The sequence below is a fragment of the Dendrobates tinctorius genome, unplaced genomic scaffold (assembly GCF_039654945.1).
Source record: "Dendrobates tinctorius isolate UK_male_01 unplaced genomic scaffold, ASM3965494v1 ptg000016l, whole genome shotgun sequence".
Taxonomy (NCBI): domain Eukaryota; kingdom Metazoa; phylum Chordata; class Amphibia; order Anura; family Dendrobatidae; genus Dendrobates; species Dendrobates tinctorius.
The window spans coordinates 51,807,002-51,832,500 of NW_027361684.1; the positions used below are offsets into that span (position 1 = coordinate 51,807,002).

Sequence of the window (25,499 nt, forward strand, 5' to 3'; positions counted from 1 at the left end):
TCTCAGCATGATGCAGGAATGATAAATACAAATGAGGTTAGCTGATAATATATGCTCCAAACTTCAAGCTGAAGCTGTTGTGAAAGACATCGACACACGCACTGTCTAGTATTTGTACTTAACAATCAAAACAGGCAAGGATAGACACCTTAAAGGGAATGTGAACAATCAGAACAATGCACCCCACCTCCTACCCTCCCAAATTGTTATTTGGACCTCTGAAGAATAATGTCATTCATGTTTTTACTCATGCAATCTGTTGCCCACTGACTGAAAACTTACTGTCTTCATTTATATGCAAATGAGGTTAATGTGCTCTGGGAGTGTCAAAGCACTTCACAAACCTCTGTCTCCCTGGATCTATTCCTGATCAGTGCCACCTTCCTCTGTTTGACTGACAGCTCCATGGCTTAATTACTTAGCTAGTGAGCAGGCAGTCAAGCAGTGGAAGTCGGGGCTGGGCAGGGAATAAAACCAGGGAGGCAGCGGCTTGGGAAGTGCTGTGACGTTCACAGAGCACTTAAAGAGTATATGTCAGCCCAAACTAACAGTGTAAACTAAGCACATAGCCTTGTAGGGGATATAGTCCTTATGAAGTCACAGCATTAGGGCTCATTCACATGTCTGAGTTTGACGTTCGTGTGCCATCCGTGTTTTTCACATATAGCACTTCAACCCATGCTGGTCTATAGAGCCATTACACATGTCTATGATAGGTCTGCAGAAAATTGCAGAGACGTGTCTGATTTTGATCCAAGGGTCGTATCTAAATCAACATTGCAATTCAATGAGCCCATGAAAAAATTGCATCGGACTCGAATGACATCTGAGTACAGTCTGATCTTCACAGACTAATAGAATGGAGAAGGTGGAGAAACTCTTTTTACATTTTTTTTATTTCTCCATGTACAAGAAAACCGGATGACACTCAGACCACACACTATTCAAAACGTGATCAAAATTATCGGTCTGTTTTTCTCTTATGTGAAAAAATGTGCCAATTAGGATGTTTGATGTGGCCAAGAGGCTCAGTGTACCAATCTGACCACTGGTTTTCCATGCGCTCACCTCCCTCACTTGTGATTGACAGCTGGATCTAATGCTGAGCGAGCTGTCAGTCAGAACCCAGGGGACGGTTACAGCTGCCATCCTACATTCACTGAGCAGTGACTGAAACCTTGTCGGCGCTGCCCCCTGGCGGGGAAGAATAAATTTGATTTCCTCCCATCAGGCTCTGAGTGCGGATGCCATTAACCTGCAGATTAACCCCATATCTGCAGGTTAATAGCGTAATTTTACATGACAGGTTCTGTTTAAACCTAAAGTTCACATGTTGTAGGTGCTCGATAAGAGCTGGTGGTTATATCCGTCGCACATATTAATGTAAAGATTTCTGTGTTATTAAAAATAAAGTAGGAATCATGGAGACATTTTCAGACTTTTATGCAGTAAAAAACTATTACAACCAGTCCTTGTTTATTGTCGATCGGTTGCCGTATTAATTTTCCCAGTAATTGTAGCTAAGTTGGACTTTATGGTGTAATTCTTCCAAATTTCCAAAGCAGAGTCTATACATGTAATGTGGATATATTCTGAGTATTGGTGGTACTACCATTTCCCTTAATTATCCTGAGAATCACTCAGGTTTTCGAATTTCCCTGGATCGCCTTTGGGTGACCGGTGAACAGTTCTTCTTCCTTGCTGTCACACGTACCCTCTAGGAGCACAAACTCTCAGATGCGATATAGCTCTGTCAAATATATCTTTACGGTTGTCAGATCTATCTTCAGCTGAGATGTACAAGGAGCTTGACAAACCCTTGATGCATGTCCTCGGAAGGAGGAGATCGTTTGTTTACAGACAGTTTACAGTGTTGTCTGCTTTGCCCACTCTGTAGATTTCACGCTTCATGTACAGCTTGTAAAAAACCATGGAAAACAGAATTCTGTAGTACAGAAAAGTTTTCAGTCTTGGTACTGGTCTTTAAAGCGTACAGTCAGGAGACTTTTCAGTATAGTTTGTTGTGTGTGTACATGAGGAACACTTTTTTTTTTAGCTCATAGGTGTAGACAAGCCGCTATGATGTGTCTCATATCAGATATGAGGGACTCCTGCTCTCCTTTGTTTATGTAATACGTGATCATCATCATCAGCAACATCATAGAAGACGTTATATAGCAGTACTGAGCAGTGTAGCTGTAAAAACAGCTCTGGTTAAAACACTTATCAGAAAGCAGCAGCATGATTTCTGTCTCTGTTTTGCTCTTTCATTTCTTACCCATCATCAATAGACAGCTGTAATCTGATCCTTCAGTGAGCTGGCAGTCTGTTTTGTTTTTATGAAGCATTTTTTTAAGTGAATACTGAGTTCTGGATGCAGGGAGAGGAGTAGGACTGACTTGTAAGTGAAGAAAAAAAAGTATATTTCTCTGGTGAAAGAGATGACAAAATTTCTTATATTTGCTTGAACTATTGATTTATGCAACAGAGACCATTTAAATGTATAATGCTATATGAGCTGCTCTAATTATGTCAAATTACTGCCTGTCATTTGAAGCCATAAAGCTCTAATCCAGGATCTAATGATCTCTAGCCTTGATCACCATAACAAATTGCCAATTGGTTTTCCGATAACCTGCTCCATTATTCCTTTTAGAACAAACTGTAAAGCTACGTGACTCATCTACAAAGCTCTTCCTACATTCCTTTTCAGATTTTCTGTCTACTGTGATACAAAAGGTTTCTCATCATACAGTGATATATTGATACATTTCCTGCTCATCATTCCTATTCCACAAGCTTCTCTTGTGCTGCACCTACAACCTGTGATGCTTTGTCTTGTATCATCACTTGTTATATCTCATAATTGTGTTACGGTTGGCACTCAGTGGTTTATCGGATAGCACTAGGACCAATATTATTCGAAGGGGCAGTGCAGATCTGAGAAAAAAAATTGCAGCGCAAAATGGATCTTATTCATCCATTTAGGTCAATGGGTGCGTGGAAAACATTTGGACTGCACTTGGATGACATCTGAGTGCAGTCCGATTTCTGCAAACTCAGAGAATGAAGAAGATGGAAAGATTTTGTTCTCCATCTTCTCCTCACCTGAGAATCGGATCACACTAAGCTGACGCTCTAATTAAAGTCTGATCAAAGTTTGACCGCAGTGTCATCTGCATAATCGATACAATTCTCTCCTGTCATTATAAAGAGAGTTGGTGATCCTAAGTTAATCTGATGAGCTGAGCCTTTGTAAACCATAAGATAGCAAAGGCTGATCCACAATGCACCATCAGTATCATAGTTTTTCTAGTTTCTGCTCTTCCTGTTAGTAAATCACTGTTCACTAGTACAGAATGAACATAATCGTTATCATTAGATTAAAAAAGAATCAGTCACACAATGTTCTTTCTAAATATGATAGTGAACTTTAGAGGTGACATGAATAGAAGCAGAGGACACGCACCCTGTGACTATCATCATTACAAAATCTCAGGTTCCATTAAAGTTGTTGGAAATTCCTAAATAGTGCAGTTTTTCTAAAACTGAAAAGAAGCTAAAGCTTTCCAACTTTGACGTTGGACTGGCACATAGTGAAATGTACATAGGAGACAGAAAATGGCTGGATAAATAATGCATCGAGTATTTGTGTAATGAAGTGCTGCTCGGTAAGCGCTCAGCCAGCTGACATGGCCAGCAAGACATAATTCATTTTTAATGGCGCTAGAACTTGCATTTTAAATAAGTACATCCCCAGATTTTATTCTGCTTGTTATAAAGGATATTACCGGTCCTACAGAGAGGTCCAGCTAATTTCACTATGGCAGTGAGAATTGTATTTCCATTATGGTGCTTTATTCATATCACGTTAGGAGTTATTATGCTTGATAAATAATGTGCCATTTGTAATCCAGAAATAAAAAGTAAAATAGCAAAAACATAAGCAGTACAACAATGTGTAAGATAGTAGGTAAATAATACAATTCTAAAGTATACAACAGCCCCAAAGTGCTTTCGTAACTCCGCCAAAGAAGTCTTGCGCCAAACACCCTTCCAGTGGGAGGAGACTAATATGAGGAGGTTTCTTTTTTTGACTACATCATAATATCATTTCTTTGTATCTATATACACATATCGGTGCTATACTTTCACTGCTTTATTTTGCACTTTGGAGTTGTTTTATGAACCTACTGTCTTACACTTTGTACTTTATTATAGTGCCTACCTATGTCTTTTCTGTTTCACTGCCTGCCCTACATGCTGTTTGATATACTGTTATCACTTTACCGCTTGTTATTATTTAATCCTTCATATTTCATCATGTTAGTATTGTCTCCTCCCGCTGCATTTATCACCCTCTTTGTATGGCATATCTACAATTATACTTTTTTTTATAATATGTATACTAATAAATGTTTATTTATCTTTTAATTTTAGAGAGATACGATTTTTAGAGGGTTTTTTAGCATGTGAGGTAGTTTAGCCACTATATGGGCTTGGTTTGAGTGTATGACATATTATTATCATTCAGTTAATTATTCAGTACTTTTGTCATTGCACCTTTTATAAGCCGCACTATTTGCATATTTATTTGAAAATCTGGTACAGCATCTTTTTACCTGGATAAGGCTCCTTTAAACATAGCGCAGTTCTGCAGCCCACCGCTAAGTTCCATGTTCCCACTGGATATGTATGTTATGTTAGATCAAGGGTCCCCAACCTATGAGTCAGGTGCCAGATATGACTCGCGGGCCTATGATGTGTGGCTTGCGCTATGATTAGCAAGCCTTTTGGGTGCTTATATGTAAATTGAGTATAGTAATCTGGAGATAGGATGATACTGAAAGTTTAGGGACCACTGTGTTATATCAAACACCCTCCAAATTAGTAGGTGTTTAAAGGACTGGGCACTTTATGTTCATTTTAACAAGTGTAGTGCGGACATGGTTTTGTGGCACTTACTGATATATATATATATATATATACACACACAGTTAGGTCCATATATATTTGGACAGAGACGACATTTTTCTAATTTTGGTTCTAGACATTACCACAATGAATTTTAAACAAAACCATTCAGATGCAGTTGGAGTTCAGACTTTCAGCTTTCATTTGAGGGTGTCCACATTAAAATTGGATGAAGGGTTTAGGAGTTTCAGCTCCTTAACATGTGCCACCCTGTTTTTAAAGGGAGCAAAAGTAATTGAAAACCCTTTGTTGGCAATGACTGCCTGAAGTCTTGAACTCATGGACATCACCAGACGCTGTGTTTCCTCCTTTTTGATGCTCTGCCAGGCCTTCACTGCGGTGGTTTTCAGTTGCTGTTAGTTTGTGGGCCTTTCTGTCTGAAGCTTAGCCTTTAACAAGTGATATGCATGCTCAATTGGGTTGAGATCAGGTGACTGACTTGGCCATTCAAGAATATTCCACTTCTTTGCTTTAATAAACTCCTGGGTTGCTTTGGCTTTATGTTTTGGGCCATTGTCCATCTGTAGTAAGAAACGACGACCAATCCGTTTGGCTGCATTTGGCTGGATCTGAGCACACAGTATGGCTCTGAATACCTCAGAATTCATTTGGCTGCTTCTGTCCTGTGTCACATCATCAATAAACACTAGTGACCCAGTGCCACTGGCAGCCATGCATGCCCAAGCCATCACACTGCCTCCGCCGTGTTTTACAGATGATGTGGTATGCTTTGGATCATGAGCTGTACCACGCCTTCGCCATACTTTTCTCTTTCCATCATCCTGGTAGAGGTTGATCTTGGTTTCATCTGTCCAAAGAATGTTCTTCCAGAACTGTGCTGGCTTTTTTAGATGTTTTTTAGCAAAGTCCAGTCTAGCCTTTTGATTCTTGATGCTTATGAGTGGCTTGCACCGTGCAGTGAACCCTCTGTATTTACTTCCATGCAGTCTTCTCTTTATGGTAGATTTGGATATTGATACACCTTACCTCCTGGAGAGTGTTGTTCACTTGGTTGGCTGTTGTGAAGGGGTTTCTCTTCACCATGGAGACTATTCTGCGATCATCCACCACTGTTGTCTTCCGTGGGCGCTCAGGTCTTTTTGCATTGATGAGTTCACCAGTGCTTTCTTTCTTTCTCAGGATGTACCAAACTGTAGATTTTGCCACTCCTAATGTTATAGCAATTTCTCGGATGGGTTTTTTCTGTTTTTGCAGCTTAAGGATGGCTTGTTTCACCTGCATGGAGAGCTCCTTTGACCGCATGTTTCCTTCACAGCAAAACCTTCCAAATGCAAGCACCACACCTAAAATCAACTCCAGGCCTTTTATCTGCTTAATTGAGAATGACATAACGAAGGGATTGCCCACACCTGTCCATGAAATAGCTTTGCAGTCAATTGTCCAATTACTTTTGGTCCCTTTAAAAACAGGGTGGCACATGTTAAGGAGCTGAAACTCCTAAACCCTTCATCCAATTTTAATGTGGATACTCTCAAATGAAAGCTGAAAGTCTGAACTTCAACTGCATCTGAATTGTTTTGTTTAAAATTCATTGTGGTAATGTCTAGAAGCAAAATTAGAAAAATGTTGTCTCTGTCCAACTATATATGGACCTAACTGTGTATATATATATATATATATATATATATATATATATATATATATATATATACAGTATAAGAATTGCAGGTTCTCCACCAGCACTTGTGAGTACACCCTTCCTCATAAACTGCATCGTTCTTCTGTTCTTAAAATGGGCACTAATGGAGGAGCATGTTACCGGACCTGTCCCTCAGCCTCCCCCAAATGGAAAAACCCCTACACGAAAAAATTGTTTTTTAATTGGAGTAAACAGCTTGGCAGGTCTGGTCACATGGTCCTCCATCAGCTGCCATTTTGAGAACTGGATAGCTGTACAGTCTTTGGGAAAGATGGCACTAACAAGCAGTCGGCGCTTCACAAAAGAGGAGAAACTGTAATACTTTTATATTAGTCACTGCTTCAAAATCATGCCCCCAACAGACTTGATAAAATAAAGATTATGCAGTCAACCATATTAAAGTCTAAGGCAGTGATGAAAACAGCCCATTACATTGCTCAGCTGCTTCCGTAACTGCCTTAGTCTTTTAGTGGAGTAGCAATGCCCATTCTAGACCAAACATCCAAAGCCATAACAATAATATATTTTGTATTACTTCTTTTAATTCTAGAGTAAGCCAGACATTGTGCCAAGTGAGGAGAAGAAGCAACTCCCTGGAGCTGTGAAACTTCCTGGGCCTGCATTCAACCTTTCAGAAATTCAGAATATAAAGAGTGAACTTAAATTTGTTCCAAGAGCTGAGGAGCAGTAATATCGAGGTGAGAACATCCAGCTGACATGGGATTTTTCTTTAGAGGGAGCATGCGGTGCACTGTGGTGGACTACGGCCATCGTGAACCAGAAACAGGTTCCACTATTACAGCCATTAATGTTTTACTCTGAAACGCTGGAGCATTCCAGAGAAAAAAATACTGCAAAATGGCTGTTGAGGACTATGCTACTAGAATCACTAGTCTAAGAGGCAGGTCCCTAGTAGGTCCTCTCCACCCTGGTTCCCCTAGACTGAGACGTCTCTCCCTAAACACACATAGAGAGAAATAACTGTCAGTCTAGGGAAGCAAGGCAAGGAGAAACTGTAAGGTGGCCAGTGTGGTAGTCATGGCAACAAGCTGTAGTGTTCCCACACCCTAGCGAACCACAGATGAAATACAAAGTCTTTCCTGTTGTTTGTGCGATGTGTGCAGCAGAGTACTCACTTCAGTTGCTGGAGTCCCCTCAGTCTCTGTCACTCCAGCTTCATGTTTCCAGGTTCCATAAAATGCTGCAGAGTCACAGTCCTTTTCAAATAGTTCAACTTTAACTTTGGCAGCACAATTTACACAGAGCCTCATATACTGCACTTTCCCTGCCTTCCGGGAAGATTCCATTCTCTCTGTATTCTCTCCTTCTGTTCTCCTGACAATCCCTATCGTCTCCATGGACAATCCATGTCCCATCTGTTCTTCCCTTTTACCTGTCATCCATGCAGCCTCTTTGAACAGTCCATGTCCCATCTATGCCTTCCTCATCACTAGCTCCCTGTCAGCCCCTCATCCAGGTCCAATCGGTAAAGGTGCCAGGAGTGCCTTCTCAACGACTCCCGCCCGGTCATAGACCCTGGATCCTTCCTGGGGATGGTCTTGTGGAGCTGGTGCCCATCTGCACTATTCTCAAGCCTGGGACCCCTTACTGCCGTACGCAGACTTATCCCCATGACCTGCAAGTGTCTCCTACACTGCATGCACCCTGCCCTTGGGCAGGTTGCCCGGGCTTCTCCTCTAATCAGGAAGAATCTTGAATATTCTTCCCTGCTCTATGCTGTCACTCCCATTTACTTAACCCCTGTGCTGCCTATCTCCTACTCTATTCTATGCTGTCCTCTATCACTTTTATGCCCCCTTCTATTCTACCCACTATTGTCCTATAATGCCTAAGATCCTATTCTAACCCTAATCCTATGAAAAGTACATGACATCACAGTATATAAACATTACATATCACATCAATAACGATGAGGTGCCGCATGTAACCGTGCGAACAGCATCTAGGAGAGAGAAGGCACCAGGGATCAACCTCAGACTAGTCATCCAAGTCACATCATCCACATTCAATTTTCTCTGAAATGCTGCAGCATGAATCAGCAGAAAAGTTCCCTTCAATAGAAGAACTGTAAAAACAGTTAAATCAATGCAGTCCATGTCAGCCACTTCTCTGTGCTTAAGAAATACCAAGTTGTCATACACAGCCACATTAGAGCTATTGTACCTCCACCTGTGTTGTATAGAGGTGCAAACCGCACCTACATGTAGAAATTTACAAGGCCCTTACTATATTTAATTTCCTTATTGAATCCGTAGTAATATCAGATTGACTTCATATAAAAAAAAAATATATGTGTGTGTGTGTATATATATATATATATATATACAGTGGGGAAAAAAAGTATTTAGTCAGTCAGCAATAGTGCAAGTTCCACCACTTAAAAAGATGAGAGGCGTCTGTAATTTACATCATAGGTAGACATCAACTATGGGAGACAAACTGAGAAAAAAAAAATCCAGAAAATCACATTGTCTGTTTTTTTTTCATTTTATTTGCATATTATGGTGGAAAATAAGTATTTAGTCAGAAACAAAATTTCATCTCAATACTTTGTGATATATCCTTTGTTGGCAATGACAGAGGTCAAACGTTTTCTATAAGTCTTCACAAGGTTGCCACACACTGTTGTTGGTATGTTGGCCCATTCCTCCATGCAGATCTCCTCTAGAGCAGTGATGTTTTTGGCTTTTCGCTTGGCAACACGGACTTTTAACTCCCTCCAAAGGTTTTCTATAGGGTTGAGATCTGGAGACTGGCTAGGCCACTCCAGGACCTTGAAATGCTTCTTACGAAGCCACTCCTTCGTTGCCCTGGCGGTGTGCTTTGGATCATTGTCATGTTGAAAGACCCAGCCACGTTTCATCTTCAATGCCCTTGCTGATGGAAGGAGGTTTGCACTCAAAATCTCACGATACATGGCCCCATTCATTCTTTCATGTACCCGGATCAGTCGTCCTGGCCCCTTTGCAGAGAAACAGCCCCAAAGCATGATGTTTCCACCACCATGCTTTACAGTAGGTATGGTGTTTGATGGATGCAACTCAGTATTCTTTTTCCTCCAAACACGACAAGTTGTGTTTCTACCAAACAGTTCCAGTTTGGTTTCATGAGACCATAGGACATTCTCCCAAAACTCCTCTGGATCATCCAAATGCTCTCTAGCAAACTTCAGACGGGCCCGGACATCTACAGGCTTAAGCAGTGGGACACGTCTGGCACTGCAGGATCTGAGTCCATGGTGGCGTAGTGTGTTACTTATGGTAGGCCTTGTTACATTGGTCCCAGCTCTCTGCAGTTCATTCACGAGGTCCCCCCGCGTGGTTCTGGGATTTTTGCTCACCGTTCTTGTGATCATTCTGACCCCACGGGGTGGGATTTTGCGTGGAGCACCAGATCGAGGGAGATTATCAGTGGTCTTGTATGTCTTCCATTTTCTAATTATTGCTCCCACAGTTGATTTCTTCACTCCAAGCTGGTTGGCTATTGCAGATTCAGTCTTCCCAGCCTGGTGCAGGGCTACAATTTTGTTTCTGGTGTCCTTTGACAGCTCTTTGGTCTTCACCATAGTGGAGTTTGGAGTCAGACTGTTTGAGGGTGTGCACAGGTGTCTTTTTATACTGATAACAAGTTTAAACAGGTGCCATTACTACAGGTAATGAGTGGAGGAAAGAGGAGACTCTTAAAGAAGAAGTTACAGGTCTGTGAGAGCCAGAAATCTTAATTGCTTGTTTCTGACCAAATACTTATTTTCCACCATAATATGCAAATAAAATGAAAAAAAAACAGACAATGTGATTTTCTGGATTTTTTTTTCTCAGTTTGTCTCCCATAGTTGAGGTCTACCTATGATGTAAATTACAGACGCCTCTCATCTTTTTAAGTGGTGGAACTTGCACTATTGCTGACTGACTAAATACTTTTTTACCCCACTGTATATATATTTATATAAATATACAGTGGGTACTGAAAGTATTCAGACCCCTTCAAATTTTTCACTCTTTGTTTGATTGCAGACATTTGGTAAATTAAGAAAAAGTTCATTTTTTCTCATTAATGTACACTCTGCACCCCCATCTTGACTGAAAAAAACAGAAATGTAGAAATTTTTGTAGAAAAGTTTAATGGAGTCTGAATACTTTCCGTACCCACTGTACATTTCTATCTTTATGTACTGTATATATTCTATTGCAATCAATTTTCATATAGTAGAGGATCTTTTGGGATCTATGCCTTGGCTGTAAATCCTGAAGGCTGTGAATGTTTCCTGGTGTTACACATTCCGGTATACAGATAGCTGTTAATCTGTTTAGAAAAATAATGCATAATTAAGAATTTCAAGGCCATAGAGACAGGTGTGCACTTAGCGTGACAGTGGCAAGGAGATCATCCTGTTATCTAAGAAATAGTACATGACTGGCAGACACTACCATCTTCAGTGCCAGGCACAGAGATTGAGAGGTTGTGCCAGGTGGCTGACAGAGACGCTCCACATGTCGACACTATATCTCCAGTATTATCCCTGGCAGTGAGTTTTATACTTACTTATATTCCGAGATGTACAAGAAGGTTGTAAGAAAAATCAGCATACCGTATTAATATTCCACAGCTAGTAATACTAGGTCTAACCTGTGCATTACAATGTCTACTACCTTGTACACATTACTATTTAACATGTACTCATTGATAAAAATCTAGATTTTCATAGTTAAAGGGGTTGTTTGTCTCATTACATACATTGACACATTTCCAGATATGTACAGTGGGTACGGAAAGTATTCAGACCCCTTTAAATTCTTCACTCTTTGTTTCATTGCAGCCATTTGGAAAATTCAAAAAAGTTCATTTTTTTAAATGTACACATGCACACTCTGCACCTCATCTTGATTGAAAAAAAAACAGAAATGTAGAATTTTTTTGCAAATTTATTAAAAAACAAAAAATGAAATATCACATGGTGATAAGGTACTCAGACCCTTTCCTCAGTATTGAGTAGAAGCTCCCTTTTGAGCTAGTGCAGCCATGAGTCTTCTTGGGAATGATGCAACAAGTTTTTCACACCTGGATTTGGGGATCCTCTGCCATTCTTCCTTGTAGATCCTCTCCAGTTCCATCAGGTTGGATGGTGAATGTTGGTGGACAGCCGTTTTCAGGTCTCTCCAGAGATGCTCAATTGGGTTTAGGTCAGGTCTCTCTGTACTTGGCCGCATTTATGTTTCCTTCAATTGCAACCAGTCTTCCTGTCTCTGCAGCCGAAAAACACCACCATGGCATGATGCTGCCACCACCATGTTTCACTGTTGGGATTGTTTTGGGGAGGTTAGGAGCAGTGCCTGGTTTTCTCTACACATACCGCTTAGAATTATCACCAAAAAGTTCTATCTTTGTCTTATCAGACCAGAGAATCTTATTTCTCATAGTCTGGGAGTACTTCATGTGTTTTTTAGCAAACTCTATGCGGGCTTTCATATGTCTTGCACTGAGAAGAGGCTTCCGTCAGGCCACTCTGCCATAAAGGCCCGACTGTTGGAGGGCTGCAGTGATAGTTGACTTTGTGGAACTTTGTCCCATCTCCCTACTGAATCTGTGGAGCTCAGCCACACTGATTTTGGGGTTCTTCTTTACCTCTTTCACCAAGGCTCTTCTCCCACGATTGCTCAATTTGGCTGGATGGCCAGGTCTAGGAAGACTTCTGGTGGTCCCAAACTTCTTCAATTTTAGGATTATGGAGGCCATTGTGCTCCTAGGAACCTTGAGTACTGCAGAAATTCTTTGGAACCTTGGCCAGATGTGTGCCTTGCCACAATTCTGTCTCTGAGCTCCTTGGCCAGTTCCTTTGACCTCATGATTCTTATTTGGTCTAAAAATGACTAAAATAACAAAGGAGTGGCTTCAGAACAACTCTGTGACCATTCTTGACTGACCCAGCCAGAGCCCTGACCTGAACCCAATTGAACATCTCTGGAGAGACCTGAAAATGGCTGTCCACCAACTTTCACCATCAAACCTGACAGAAATGGAGAGGATCTGCAAGAAAGAATGGCAGAGGATCCCCAAATCCAGTTGTGAAAAACTTGTTGCATCATTCCCAAGAAGACTCATGGGATATACTATACTAGCTCAAAAGGGTGCTTCTACTCAATACTGAGCAAAGGGTCTGAATACTTATGCGCATGCGATATTTTGGTTTTTCTTTTTTAATAAATTTGCAAAAATTTCTACATTTTTGTTTTTTTTCAGTCAAAATGGGGTGCACAGTGTACATTAATGAGAAAAAATTAACTTTTTTTGAATTTACCAAATGGCTGCAATGAAACATTGCAAAATTTAAAGGGGTCTGAATACTTTCCATACCCACTGTATATTCTTTGGGGGGTGTCAGGGTGTGCCAGAACAGCAGCCCCTCGCCATGACTACCACCCTGGCTACCTCACAATATATTCACTGTTAACTCACAACGTTCCAAACTCAGGATTTTTGTTTGAGCCTCTCTGTGTGTATGATGTATTTGCTTCACTTTTATGCTTCAGTGAAGTGTCTCTTCTCACTTCAGTGATTCATGAAGCATGAATTTCAATGTTTGGTAATGTTTCAATAACTTAGTGGCAGATTGTTGGGTCTTATTTAATACTATTGAAAAGACCTATCCCTATTCTGTGGAATGATTGTCTGTTGGATTTCCATCACATTTGCGGTATGGAATTTTCTCAGGATTAATGTCTCACAACTATCCATTTCTGCAAGCTCATGATTACCTGTCACTCACGCACATACACTGGACACACACTGATTGACTTGCTGCTTGGCTTGTTAAGGTGAGTCCACATGAAGCAGCTGTCAGGGTATTAATAGCAATTACTCACAAAATCCTGCGCTGATAAATAACGAGAGCACCAAGAGTAGAAATATTTTGCTGGTAAAGAGCAGTTTAATTTGCAAAACTATGCTGCCGTAATGTTCAATGCTGCCGTCCCCTTAATAGCCAAGGTGCATAGTGTACGCAGATGTGGTCATGGCAGGTATGAGGGATGCAGTGATGAAGCGCGAGACGGATTATGCTTTTAGTAGTAACTTTTATGGTTTGATGCCGATCAGGCTATCCTATGCAACCACACAAAATAACAGAACTTGTCCTCGCAGGGACTCAAAACAAACAATGATTATAAGAACACGTCTACTCCGGCAAAGGCCGGTCACTATAGGGCCGCGGTATGGCCGGCTTCGGGTCCTTAATTATGTGGTGTCACTTATCCGTCCTGACGTCCCTCGGCATCCTGGATGATGGTACTTCGGCGTCACAGCCGCTGGGCCCAGCAACTGAGGCGTAGTCTTTGGACGTACCGATGCCCAGGCGAAGTAGGGACACAACAGGCCCTAGAAAGTTTCTTTGGCGGGATGTCCCCCGGCAGAGGCAGCGGGACACTGGCTGGCGGTTGGAGAATCGAGGCCACAGCCCCTGAACGGGAGGAGGCAGCAGTGGGGCTGAGTAGCGGTTGGTAGGCCACTGGCGCACTAAGGGACCCGCGGCGGCCCGGCTCTTGCCACGGACTAGAGCGGGGCGGTAGCGGCTGCGAGCGGCAATGGACAAGCCGCAGCCACGGTCGAGAATGGAGCGGCAGCGGCTGTGTGCAGCAGTGGGCAGGCCGCAGCCTCGAGCTGGAGTGAGGCGGCAGCGGCCGCGGGTTGGGGTGAAGCAGAAGTCTTCTGTCGGTCGGCTCGGCGCCATCTCTCTGCAGTCCACCGTGAGCCTCCCTCCCGTCGCTGTCCTCCTCTCTGGATTCTGCTCAGGTCTCTCGCTCCCTGGCGCTCCCACGGTCTCCTGCTCCTTCTCTCCCGTTCTGCTGACTCACTCTGACTGGCGCGCTCCACCCCTTTTATATAGGCTCCGCCCCCTACCATTCTGTCAGTCTCAGCGGTCCGTCCCCTAACTCTGCTCCCCGGAAACATGTTCCCTAGGAACTTAGATGACGGTCCCCTTGGTTCCGGCCCGGACACTCAGCGGGGGGCCTTCCTCCTACACAGATTGCAATGAAATCATAACAAGTTTGCTGTCTGAGTACCTGCTCTATTACATTATGACAACCCTGTGCCTATGTGTCTCTAAGTCATAGAGAAGGGTCCTCTGCTTTCAACCCCTTATATTAATAAGCGTGAAAAATCTCCTAGAAGAATGACTTCCACTTGGAAGATCCATGTAATACACATTTTTTCTCTCTACGGGGAAAATGTGCAAGCCTTCCCCAGGACTACTTCAGAGAAGTTTCCATTATCAATAGCGGACAGATGATGGTGATGGGTAGTCAGAGAAGTTGGGATTGGGGCTTGTGGAGTTCACCTAATACAACCATCAAGCAGAAGGTCAAAGCAGGTGGAGCTTCTTGTTAAATATGTTAACTGCAATAAGGTTGGCCGGCAGCAGACAAGCAGGATTAGAGACTTCTCAGAAGATCTGATTTGCTCAGATAGGAACCTAGAAACCTTATTGCTTGGGCAAAAAGCAATCAAAGAGGGTCTTATTAGTACCCTAGGTCAGAAGAGCATTGGTTGGGGAAAATGGCAAGGTAATACCAAAGGTATTGTGACCATATGAGAAAAGCCGGATAAGTGTGGTGGGGACCTATATCAGTGGCACATGGGAGCTAAGTAAAGATGGAAATCGACAACTTGTCCTCATTTGAAAATAGAGTTTTTTTGATTTTCATTTTCTGCCATTTATAAAAAAAAAAGGTTCTCACCTTGTCTCTTGATGGTGCAGCACTTACTTATTGATATTCTGCAGGTCCTACACCATAGTAGCTCATCTTTGTTGAATGTTTCCATATGTTGCATTGATGATAGCTAACAAGCACAAAACAGCAGGGTAAAAAAGTTATATCTGATACATTTATAAAGAATGATTGCCTGTTTCCAGGGTTTGGTCTTTATGTCTCAGCTGTCGCACATAATTTTTGTTCAAAGTTTTGTCTTTGTCACTCATGATAAGCTCTGTCACAGATGTCATTCTCCTGTCATCTCGAACAAGACCTCTGAAATTACTAGTTAGGGGTCACCTCTCTTTAGCAAGCACGGTGCACGTTCACCGGGGGTGAGGATGCTGAATGCTGAACATTTCAAAGCTTTACCGAGTGCTCATCTTTAAAGGATGTATTTTCATCTGTCACATGTGCAGGATTGCCAACTGAAGGTGTTAAACCTTGTAAAAAGACAGGTTATTAGATGAAAGAGTAATAAGCAGGTGCTGGTATGCAGTAACACAAATGCTGCAGAGCAGGGATCAGCTATATTTAATTATTTAACAGTGGGAGAACTCCTAACAGGGAAGTAGCAGGGTAAACAAAGGTAAAACTAAACTAAATGTGGTTAACTAAACCGTTTCTTGTTAACGGTTTCACTTATCGTGACTCTGCAGCCTGTCACTCTCTGAAGGCCCCGTGGGTAGCAGAATGTCAGCGGTGTTCTGTGAAACGTCTGCTGGCATGCTCACCTAGCACGCGGTCCTTCTTCTGGTGGCAGCGGTCGGTCTCCGGTTTTGCCTGCTGAGCATATATCTGAGTTCATATATCTGTGGAGTAAGAGAGTAGAGCTCCCCACACGATTCCTCTCAGCGTGGGTCACCTTGAGCAGCCGCCATGACCCAAAGGGCTGCGCTACAATGCTTTTCCCAGCGTGCGCTTCTCTGGTTATCAGTTGACACCCGGACGTTTGTACTGCGATGCTCCGTCGATCACATGCTCCCCTGCGCGCCCGCCGGCGTTGGCGAATCCCTCACTATTCCGGTCTTTCTCTTCACGACACGGCCTGTCGCTCCCCTCACAGCTGTTGTGGAGTGCCCTCACACACCAGGGCTGTGGGGTACTCGGTACCGGGCCGGTTGATCTTCTCAACGGGAGTTGAACGGCAGCAGTGACTCGGTTCGTGGCCCTGGGGCTCCATTGCAAAAGGGGTCGTTTCAGTGTGCTTATGATGGTGAAAGTTTATAAGTGATTCGTGACGCCACCTGTGGTGTTCGGCAAGGAAGATGTTAAGCCTACGCTGCAAACAGCTCCTCTGGGACAGATGGTGTGGGGCAGCAATGATGTTATAGCCCTCCACAGGCAGGGCTGTAGTCCCAGGGCAGAGTAGGTGAAGTGACACTTAGATGGTGTAGTGTCGGGCGCAGGAGGGATGTAGCAGTGCCGGGCAGTTTGACACAGGAATAAGTGGAGGACACCAGGGCATGTAGTTCCAAAGCTTTACTCACAGTCTGTTGTGGTACAGGTGCCCGCATCCATGCCGTGTCCTCCGGGTAAGGAGCTCAGCCAACTTCCAGGCAAGATGAAGTACTCCTTTCCAACACTCCGCCAACATATGTGCCTTTTCTGAACGTCTCCCTCTTAGTGCCTTTTAGTGCAGTACTCACAGTACTGAGTTACACTGGAGTTCCTCCTTTTAGATGTTCCTAAGAATTCTACTTGTACGGCAGACAGCTGTAGCCTGCTTCGGGGACTCCTTCTACCTAGTCCCGGCTCACACACATTGCTGTTGTGCCCCCAAGTCTGGTGTGGGAATAAAGTGCCCCCAGTCCTAGCTCTCCCCAAATATATTATATATTGGATTATCAATTAAGCTATATAGTGCACATACAGATGGATATCTTTGCATAGCCATGATTTTATCAGTATAAACATGGCTACGGATCTAACCAGGGATCGTTCTAAAAAGGCTGCACACGTTTTTTCCAATGAATCCGATACTATTGCAGGTGTTTCAGATTTCAATTCAAGTCTTTTTAAACTGGAAAAATTGTTAACTAATGAAACTAAAATTTGGTGGGATCATACCACTCTTAATAATTATCTGGATAAGGAGATGATTCCCAGAGGCTTGCGTATAAGGAAATTACCCACTACTGTGTATTCTGATGAGTTCCAAGATGAATGGAATTTAATTCTGAGTAATCGCTCACTGAACTTGATGAGACTTATTATCAAATATGAAGACAGCAAACTCAAGGATGTCCAACAAGAAATGGACTTACTTAATTCATCTATGATTGAATTCAAATCACTGGCACAATTTGATTCTTCCATTTCAGCGATGAATCAGAAAATTACAGCTCTGGAGGATGAAATAATGGATCGCAAAAAGAGGAAATTCTCTAGAGATCTGAATGATTATGCCACCAATAAAGTTTATGACTGGGGGAATTGGGAAAATATCAACAGAACTCCCAAATCAATTTTAAAGTATAGCCATGCTCACCATAAAAAGAAAAATAACAAAAGTAAAGCCACCAAATCGCATGTCTATTTCACTTCCTCAGATCCGGATTCCTCGGACAATCATCTCAGTGCATCTGATGTGTCTCTAAATGAAAGCTCAGCAAGTAGTTCAAAAAAGGACTTTCATCGTTCAAAAAACATAAAAGGCGCAGGGGCAGAAAGCACCGTGGAAAATTTGGGAATCATAACTCGAAAGAAAAAATATCAGAGCAAGTAAACAATTTTACTAACGTGTTGAACCTCTCCTCCAGAATCTTGACACCTGAACATATGCAGATTCTGTCATTGGGTCTTAATTTTGTTCCAGATCAGGACTTTGATTTATTTTCAACAATTTTGGACATTAATAAATTTATGCGAAATTTAACTATTAAAAAACATTTTTTGAATGATTTGGAATCAGAAACTGATGATGACCAACAAAGAAATGAAATCTCAGAAAGGTCTCACAACGAATATAAGGACATGGACTTTAAGGAACAAGTCGCAACAATTATGGCCTGTTTCACACTTCCGTTTTTTCAAATCCGTCAAAATCCGTTGGTTTCCGTAAAAAAACGGATCCGCCATTTTTTTGCAGGATCCGTTTTTTTTGTCCCATAGACTTCCATTAGTGGTTACCGCGGATCCGTCAAAAAAACGGATCCGTTTTTTTTACCCGGATCCGTTTGCATCAGTTTCCGTCAAAAAAACGGAAACGGATCCGTTTGGCGGACACAAAAACGGAAGTGTGAAACAGGCCTATCCTGCAGGATTTGGACTCTTGTTCTCCTTCGTTTTCCTCAGACAATGAAACCATCAATCAAGCACACACTGTTACTACAAAAAACCCTTACTTCTATCCAATTCAGTCTAGACCAGATTGCATGAATCGTTTCCAAGAAATTGTAGAAAAGGAGCTACACATTTTGTATGACCAGGTTCACATTGGCAATAAAAACCGTAGGAATTTTTCCAGAAAACAATGCCAAGCGCTAAATGAATTAAAACAAATGTCGGATCTGGTCATAAAAATGTCGGATAAAGGTGGGGTTGTAGTAGTGCTAAATTCTGTGGATTACTATGCAAAAATGATGGAATTACTTTCATATCAATTGGTGTATGAAAAACCTCAAGGCTAATCCTCTAAATATTTTTAAAAATGAATGCAATTTAGTTATTCAAGAGGGTCTCAAGCTTGGGTGTATTAACAAAAAAGCAGGCTGAATTTTTTGAGGTAAAAAATCCAGTCCTTCCAATAATACATGGGGTTCCAAAGATTCATAAAACTGATGGTATCCCGCCCATGCGACCCATTGTATCAGGAATTGGTTCTACAAACGAACACCTGTGTCAATGGGTTGATTCATTGCTTCAACCTTTAGTTCAAAGAACTCCAGGGTATATTAGGGATTCCAAACAAATCCTAGAAATTTTTTCTGAAAAAACTTGGTCATCATCCTACACCTGGCTGTGCTGTGATGTCATATCTTTATACACATGCATTCCCCAAGATTTGGCGATACAAGCGCTGCATTTTCACCTTCACAAATTTAGTAACTATTCTGGTGATCTGAAAAACTATATTTTAAATGTGGTGCGTTTTTTGTTGACACACAATTTTTTTGCATTCAATGGTGAATTTTATTTGCAGAGAACGGGTGTGGCAATGGGGGCCAAATATTCACCTTCCCTTGCCAACCTAGTATGTCCTTTTGGGAATCAGAATATAATTTTTCTTCTAATAATCCTTTCTGCGATCAGATGAACTGGTATGGCAGATATATTGATGATACGCTTATAGTGTGGGATTGAGATATATCTGCCATACCAGGTTTCATTAACTATTTAAATTCCAACAATTACAATATTAAATTCACGCACAAATATGATTCTGAGAAAATTTAATTTCTCAATCTGTAATTAACTGGCACAACTAATCAAAATGTATTTACAAAAACCTTTCATAAACCACTGAGTGGCAATACTTTATTGCATGCCACCAGCAGTCACAGCAGACACACAATTAAATCTATTCCGGTGGGAGAACTCACCAGAGTAAAACGTAATTGTAATGTGGATGGGGATCTAAAGAAGGAATTTGATTTTGTTACAGAAAAATTAAAAGTGCTGGGCACTAAACAGAGCACAAAGGATTGTGCAACAAAAAAATCGCACTGATCTAATTAAATCATCAACCAAAAAACAAGATGAAACTTTTAGAAACAAACCATATATCTGTTTTCAGTATAGTCCTCAGTTCACACAGATCAGAAAAATTATTATAGATAAATATCTTCCAATTCTAATTGAAGACGACAAATTAGCCAGTATTTTAACCCCTGGTATTAATGTGGTATCAAGAAGGGCTCCTACATTGGGGAACAAATTATCTCCAAGTTTATTTTTTCTGGATAAAAAATCCCCCAAAAATTGGCTGAACTGCACTGGATTTTTTAAATGCAAGTCTAATAATTGTAAGACGTGCAAATACGCATTTATTTCAAAAAATTTCTCAAATACGGACAACACGGTCAATTTTAAAATAAAAAATTATATTAATTGCAATTCGACCAATGTTGTATACAAAATAGACTGCAAAGCTTGTAATTTATCACATATAGGTTGTACTTCTAGGACACTAAAAACACGAAGAACATCTTAGTGATATTAATAATACCAACAATACGGATCGTAATGTATCAGCAGCTTCTTACCATTTCATATCACAGCATGCTCGCAATACAGCGCATTTTCGGGTACAGGGAATAGAACGTGTCACCATACCTATTCGGGGAGGGGATGCCAGATGGCGTCTCCTTACCAGAGAAGCTTATTGGATCTACCGCTTAAACACTAGAATCCCTGGTGGTCTCAACAAAAGAAATGATTTAATGCTACATTATTGTTAATTTACTATGGTTTTTTTTTTCACATTCATTCATCATTTTTTAATTTAATTTTTTTGTTTTGTTTATTCTTCTCTTTTTTTATTCATTCAGTTTTCTGTTTGTTTTGTACCTTAAATATCATGGTTAATACTTTTAAATTTTGTATAGGACCTGCTTATCTGTCATGTGATATACTATTGTGTTGTGATTGGTTACAATTTTCTATATAGAGATAGGCTTGTATATGCTCTAGTATGGCTTGGTTAAAGACCGACAAGGTCGAAACGCGTAGCCTCTGTCTGTTATGGCACCTGTGGAGAGCGCACAAGTTATTTGTGCATTTTAATACTTTTTTCAATAAAGAAGAAAAGGATTTTATACGCAGCTGCACTTAGATGTCATCCAAGTGTGATCTGGTTTTTTCCATAGACTCATTGACTTGCATGGCCGAGTGCGATCCGAATATTGAATAAAACTTGGGCATGCAGCGTTTTTTTTCCTCGAACAGTCTGTGTCTGAAGTAAAAGTCGGAAATGTGTAGGGCCCAGACTATTCGAAGTAGGAACCTCAGCATCACAAAAAGTAAAATGGGACTGTAGGTCTTTCTTGACGCAATTCCTGGTTCCCAGCTCTTGCCGCACACAGATGTCCGTAACAAATACTGTTCTCGGTCAAAACTCTTTGACACATAGCCGGATCATAATAAATCACACTACACAAGACATGCAGTCCCATTTCTTTTTTGTGGAGCTGAGGTTTTTACTTCGATTAGTCTGGATCATGGGTCCCTTCCCGAGCACGCTGTATTTAAAAGGACAGTGTGCCGGTCTTTCTATTTCATTTAAAGTCATACAGTTGTGGCCAAAAGTATTGACACCCCTGCAATTCTGTCAGATAATACTCAGTTTCTTCCTGAAAATTATTGCAAACACAAATTCTTTCTTATTATTATCTTCATTTAATTTGTCTTAAATGAAAAAACACAAAAAGAATTGTCCTAAAGCCAAATTGGATATAATTCCACACCAAACATAAAAAAGAGGGTGGACAAAAGTATTGGCACTGTTCGAAAAATCATGTGATGCTTCTCTAATTTGTGTAACTAACAGCACCTGTAACTTACCTGTGGCACCTAACAGGTGTTGGCAATAACTAAATCACAGTTGCAGCCAGTTGACATGGATTAAAGTTGACTCAACCTCTGTCCTGTGTCCTTGTGTGTACCACATTGAGCATGGAGAAAAGAAAGAAGACCAAAGAACTGTCTGAGGACTTGAGAAACCAAATTGTGAGGAAGCATGAGCAATCTCAAGGCTACATCTCCAAAGACGTGAATGTCCCTGTGTCTACCGTGCGCAGTGTCATCAAGAAGTGTAAAGCCCATGGCACTGTGGCTAGCCTCCCTAGATGTGGACAGAAAAGAAAAATTGACAAGAGATTTCAACACAAGATTGTGCGGATGTTGGATAAAGAACCTCGACTAACATCCAAACAAGTTCAAGCTGCCCTGCAGTCCGAGGGTACAACGGTGTCAACCCGTACTATCCGTCGGCGTCTGAATGAAAAGGGACTGTATGGTAGGAGAACCAGGAAGACCCCACTTCTTACCCCGAGACATAAAAAAGCCAGGCTGGAGTTTGCCAAAACTTACCTGAAAAAGCCTAAAACGTTTTGGAAGAATGTTCTCTGGTCGGATGAGACAAAAGAAGAGCTTTTTGGGCAAAGGCATCAACATAGCGTTTACAGGAGAGAAAAAGGGGCATTCAAAGAAAAGATCGCGGTCCCTACAATCAAATATGGCGGAGGTTCCCTAATGTTTTGGGTTTTTTTTTTGCTGCCTCTGGCACTGGACTGCTTGACCGTGTACATGGCATTATGAAGTCTGAAGACTACCAACAAATTTTGCAGCATAATGTAGGGCCCAGTGTGAGAAAGCTGGGTCTACCTCAGAGGTCATGGGTCTTCCAGCAGGACAATGACCCAAAACACACTTCAAAAAGCACTAGAAAATGGTTTGAGAGAAAGCACTGGAGACTTCTAAGGTGGCCAGCAATGAGTCCAGACCTGAATCCCATAGAACACCTGTGGAGAGATCTAAAAATGGCAGTTTGGAGAAGGCACCCTTCAAATATCAGGGACCTGGAGCAGTTTGCCAAAGAAGAATGGTCTAAAATTCCAGCAGAGTATTGTAAGAAACGCATTGATGGTTACCGGAAGCGGTTGGTCGCAGTTATTTTGGCTAAAGGTTGTGCAACCAAGTATTAGGCTGAGGGTGCCAATACTTTTGTCTGGCCCATTTTTCGAGTTTTGTGTGAAATGATCAATGTTTTGCTTTTTGCTTCATTCTCTTTTGTGTTTTTTCATTTAAGACAAATTAAATGAAGATAATACCAAAGAATTTGTGTTTGCAATCGTTTTCAGGAAGAAACTGAGTATTATCTGACAGAATTGCAGGGGTGTCAATACTTTTGGCCACAACGGTATGTCATATAGCAATAATATAATTCTGTCAATGGTTGGTTCTCTTCTTGCAGTCACCCTGTAAGGGAATATCTCACGTATTTCTTTTTAGTATCAATTAGATTATTAGATTTATATAAGTTTACACAGAATAAATAATCAGTTGTTGTACTTTTAAACCATGTAAGATATGTATTTAGATGTATTCAGTGTGTTCTGTATATTTTACCTTTCCTAGCGCCTTCCATAGGTTATCGGCACTAGGCTCTGTGATCCAGGGAACTAGTCTGATTGCAGTATTTGGAGTCAGGAAGGCATTTTTCCTCTAATATGGGGCAATTAGCATTTGCCTTATGAGATTTTTGCCTTCCTCCAGATCAACATGGATGGTGGGTTATAGGTTGCACTTGAAGGGTTTGTGTTTTCTTTCAGCTGTAAAACTATCAATGTGAGGTGTATGCATAATAATTTACTGATGGATCATGGCCATAGGCATACTTGAATAGTACATGCATAACTACAAAAAAAAACCCCACACATATACGCATTGCGACAAACATACCGTACATACAAATATTTTCATTATTACTAGGACAGGGTTGGTCACAGGAGAACTGCTCCACCCAGCAGTATGAAATGATAGGGCTATGACTCTTCCCTGACCAGACAGCTGTAAGTATTGATGTCTGCCATCTGCTAGTGAGAGGTGAGAATCTCTCATGTAGCGTCCATCTTTCATCTTCATATGGCAGCCAGCGTTACATACACACTGTGTTCATCTTACAGGTAGGAAGATTGAAGGCAGAAAGGGGATATTTTAGCCTCATAATTCCCTTGTTTATGCCACTACAGTCAACTCAATTGTTATTCTTCTTGATTAAGACTGAAGTTGATGGATGGAGTAAGGGCCCATTTACACTAGCCAACCACGACCATTAAATGTCCGATCAACTATATACAATCCAATCAATGGTTGTTTATTGGCCTTTTTAGACAAGCCAACCGGAATTCCATGTACACAGAATGATCGTTAACACATCGTTTACACAGGACAATGTGCTGTTAATGATTTCATAGCTTGGTTAAAAATCATAGCACCCAAGCGTTTAGTACATTTATTGTGTGATTGCCAGGCTGCTTAGATGGGCCAAATATTGGAAATGGATCTTAGAGGGGTTGTCCAATACTAGAACTACCCCTTCTCAGTCCCCATGTTTGGTCCTGATAAAATAAAAACACCTATATTCACCTCCCGTGCTGGCGACATTCCAGCGGTGTTGACACTCACGTTCACGGGCCTCCCATGCAGTTGTTATGACACGTTAGCCCTGCGTCCAATTAGCACTGGCGTCATTGTCCCAGCCTTTGGACAAATCGATCATCAAGAGGAAGTCAGAGTGTAGCCGCAGCCCTTCCTCTTCGTGTTTGATTTGTCCGAAGGCAGGGGCATTGATGCCAACACTGATTATGTGCAGGGCTTATGTGTCATAATGTCACGAGAGCCCCGGGAACGTGAGTGCAGACACCGCTGGAACGGTGCCAGCACCAGAGGTGAGTATAAGAGATTTTATTTCATCTGGGCCAAACATTGGAAATGAGAAGCGGTTGTCCTAGTAGTGGACAATCCCTTTAAAGGGAGTTACAAGTGAGATGCATACAGGGCTTTATCAGTATCTATAGTGGTACTATCCTATCTAATCTAAACCTCCAGCAGTGCAACCGAGCTGTCATTAACTTGGTCACCCTCTACTGAAAATTAAATTACTTTTCTCATTCTGCCCCAACTCTATACAGCAAAGCCGACAAGCAGAGGCGTATCTAGGCTTTCTGGCACCCTGGGCAAGAATTTGGTTCGGCGCCCCCCCTCCCCCCCCAAGTACATAAGCGACTTGCACACTTAGCCATGTACCAACGAGCTGCTCTCCCTAATACTCTCAATGTTCAGTAAAAAACTGAAAGCAGGAAGAGAAGCTCGTTGTCACAAGACCATAACTATGAAAATTGCATATGAGTGAAGTGTCCGTGTGATGACTACTGGAACCTGCAGAGCTGAATCCTGACATTGCAGCTTCTGAATTCTCACAACTAATGCACTGCACACATTTAGGATTCTCCCTTGCCGATGTACAGTCATGTCAGCACAAGTATGTGATTTGTATACTTCTGGCTACATTCCGACTAGACGTGCCCAGCCTCGCTGTGTTCATTTTCATTGAGTGAGGCCACACATGTCTAGTCAGCATGTGACCGTATGTA

The 25,499-nt window shown here is 41.6% G+C and overlaps 1 protein-coding gene across 3 annotated transcripts in view; it reads left to right on the forward strand.

Annotated features, from left to right (window-relative positions):
• Positions 1–25,499, forward strand: part of SMPX (small muscle protein X-linked) — a 156,356-nt gene that overhangs the window by 114,425 nt on the left and 16,432 nt on the right. For all 3 annotated transcript variants that reach the window (XM_073565844.1, XM_073565843.1, XM_073565845.1), the window contains one exon: positions 7,185–7,332. In XM_073565844.1, the coding sequence (XP_073421945.1) occupies positions 7,185–7,325 (141 nt within the window). In that variant the 3' untranslated portion in view covers positions 7,326–7,332. The remainder of the gene's footprint in view (positions 1–7,184; positions 7,333–25,499) is intronic.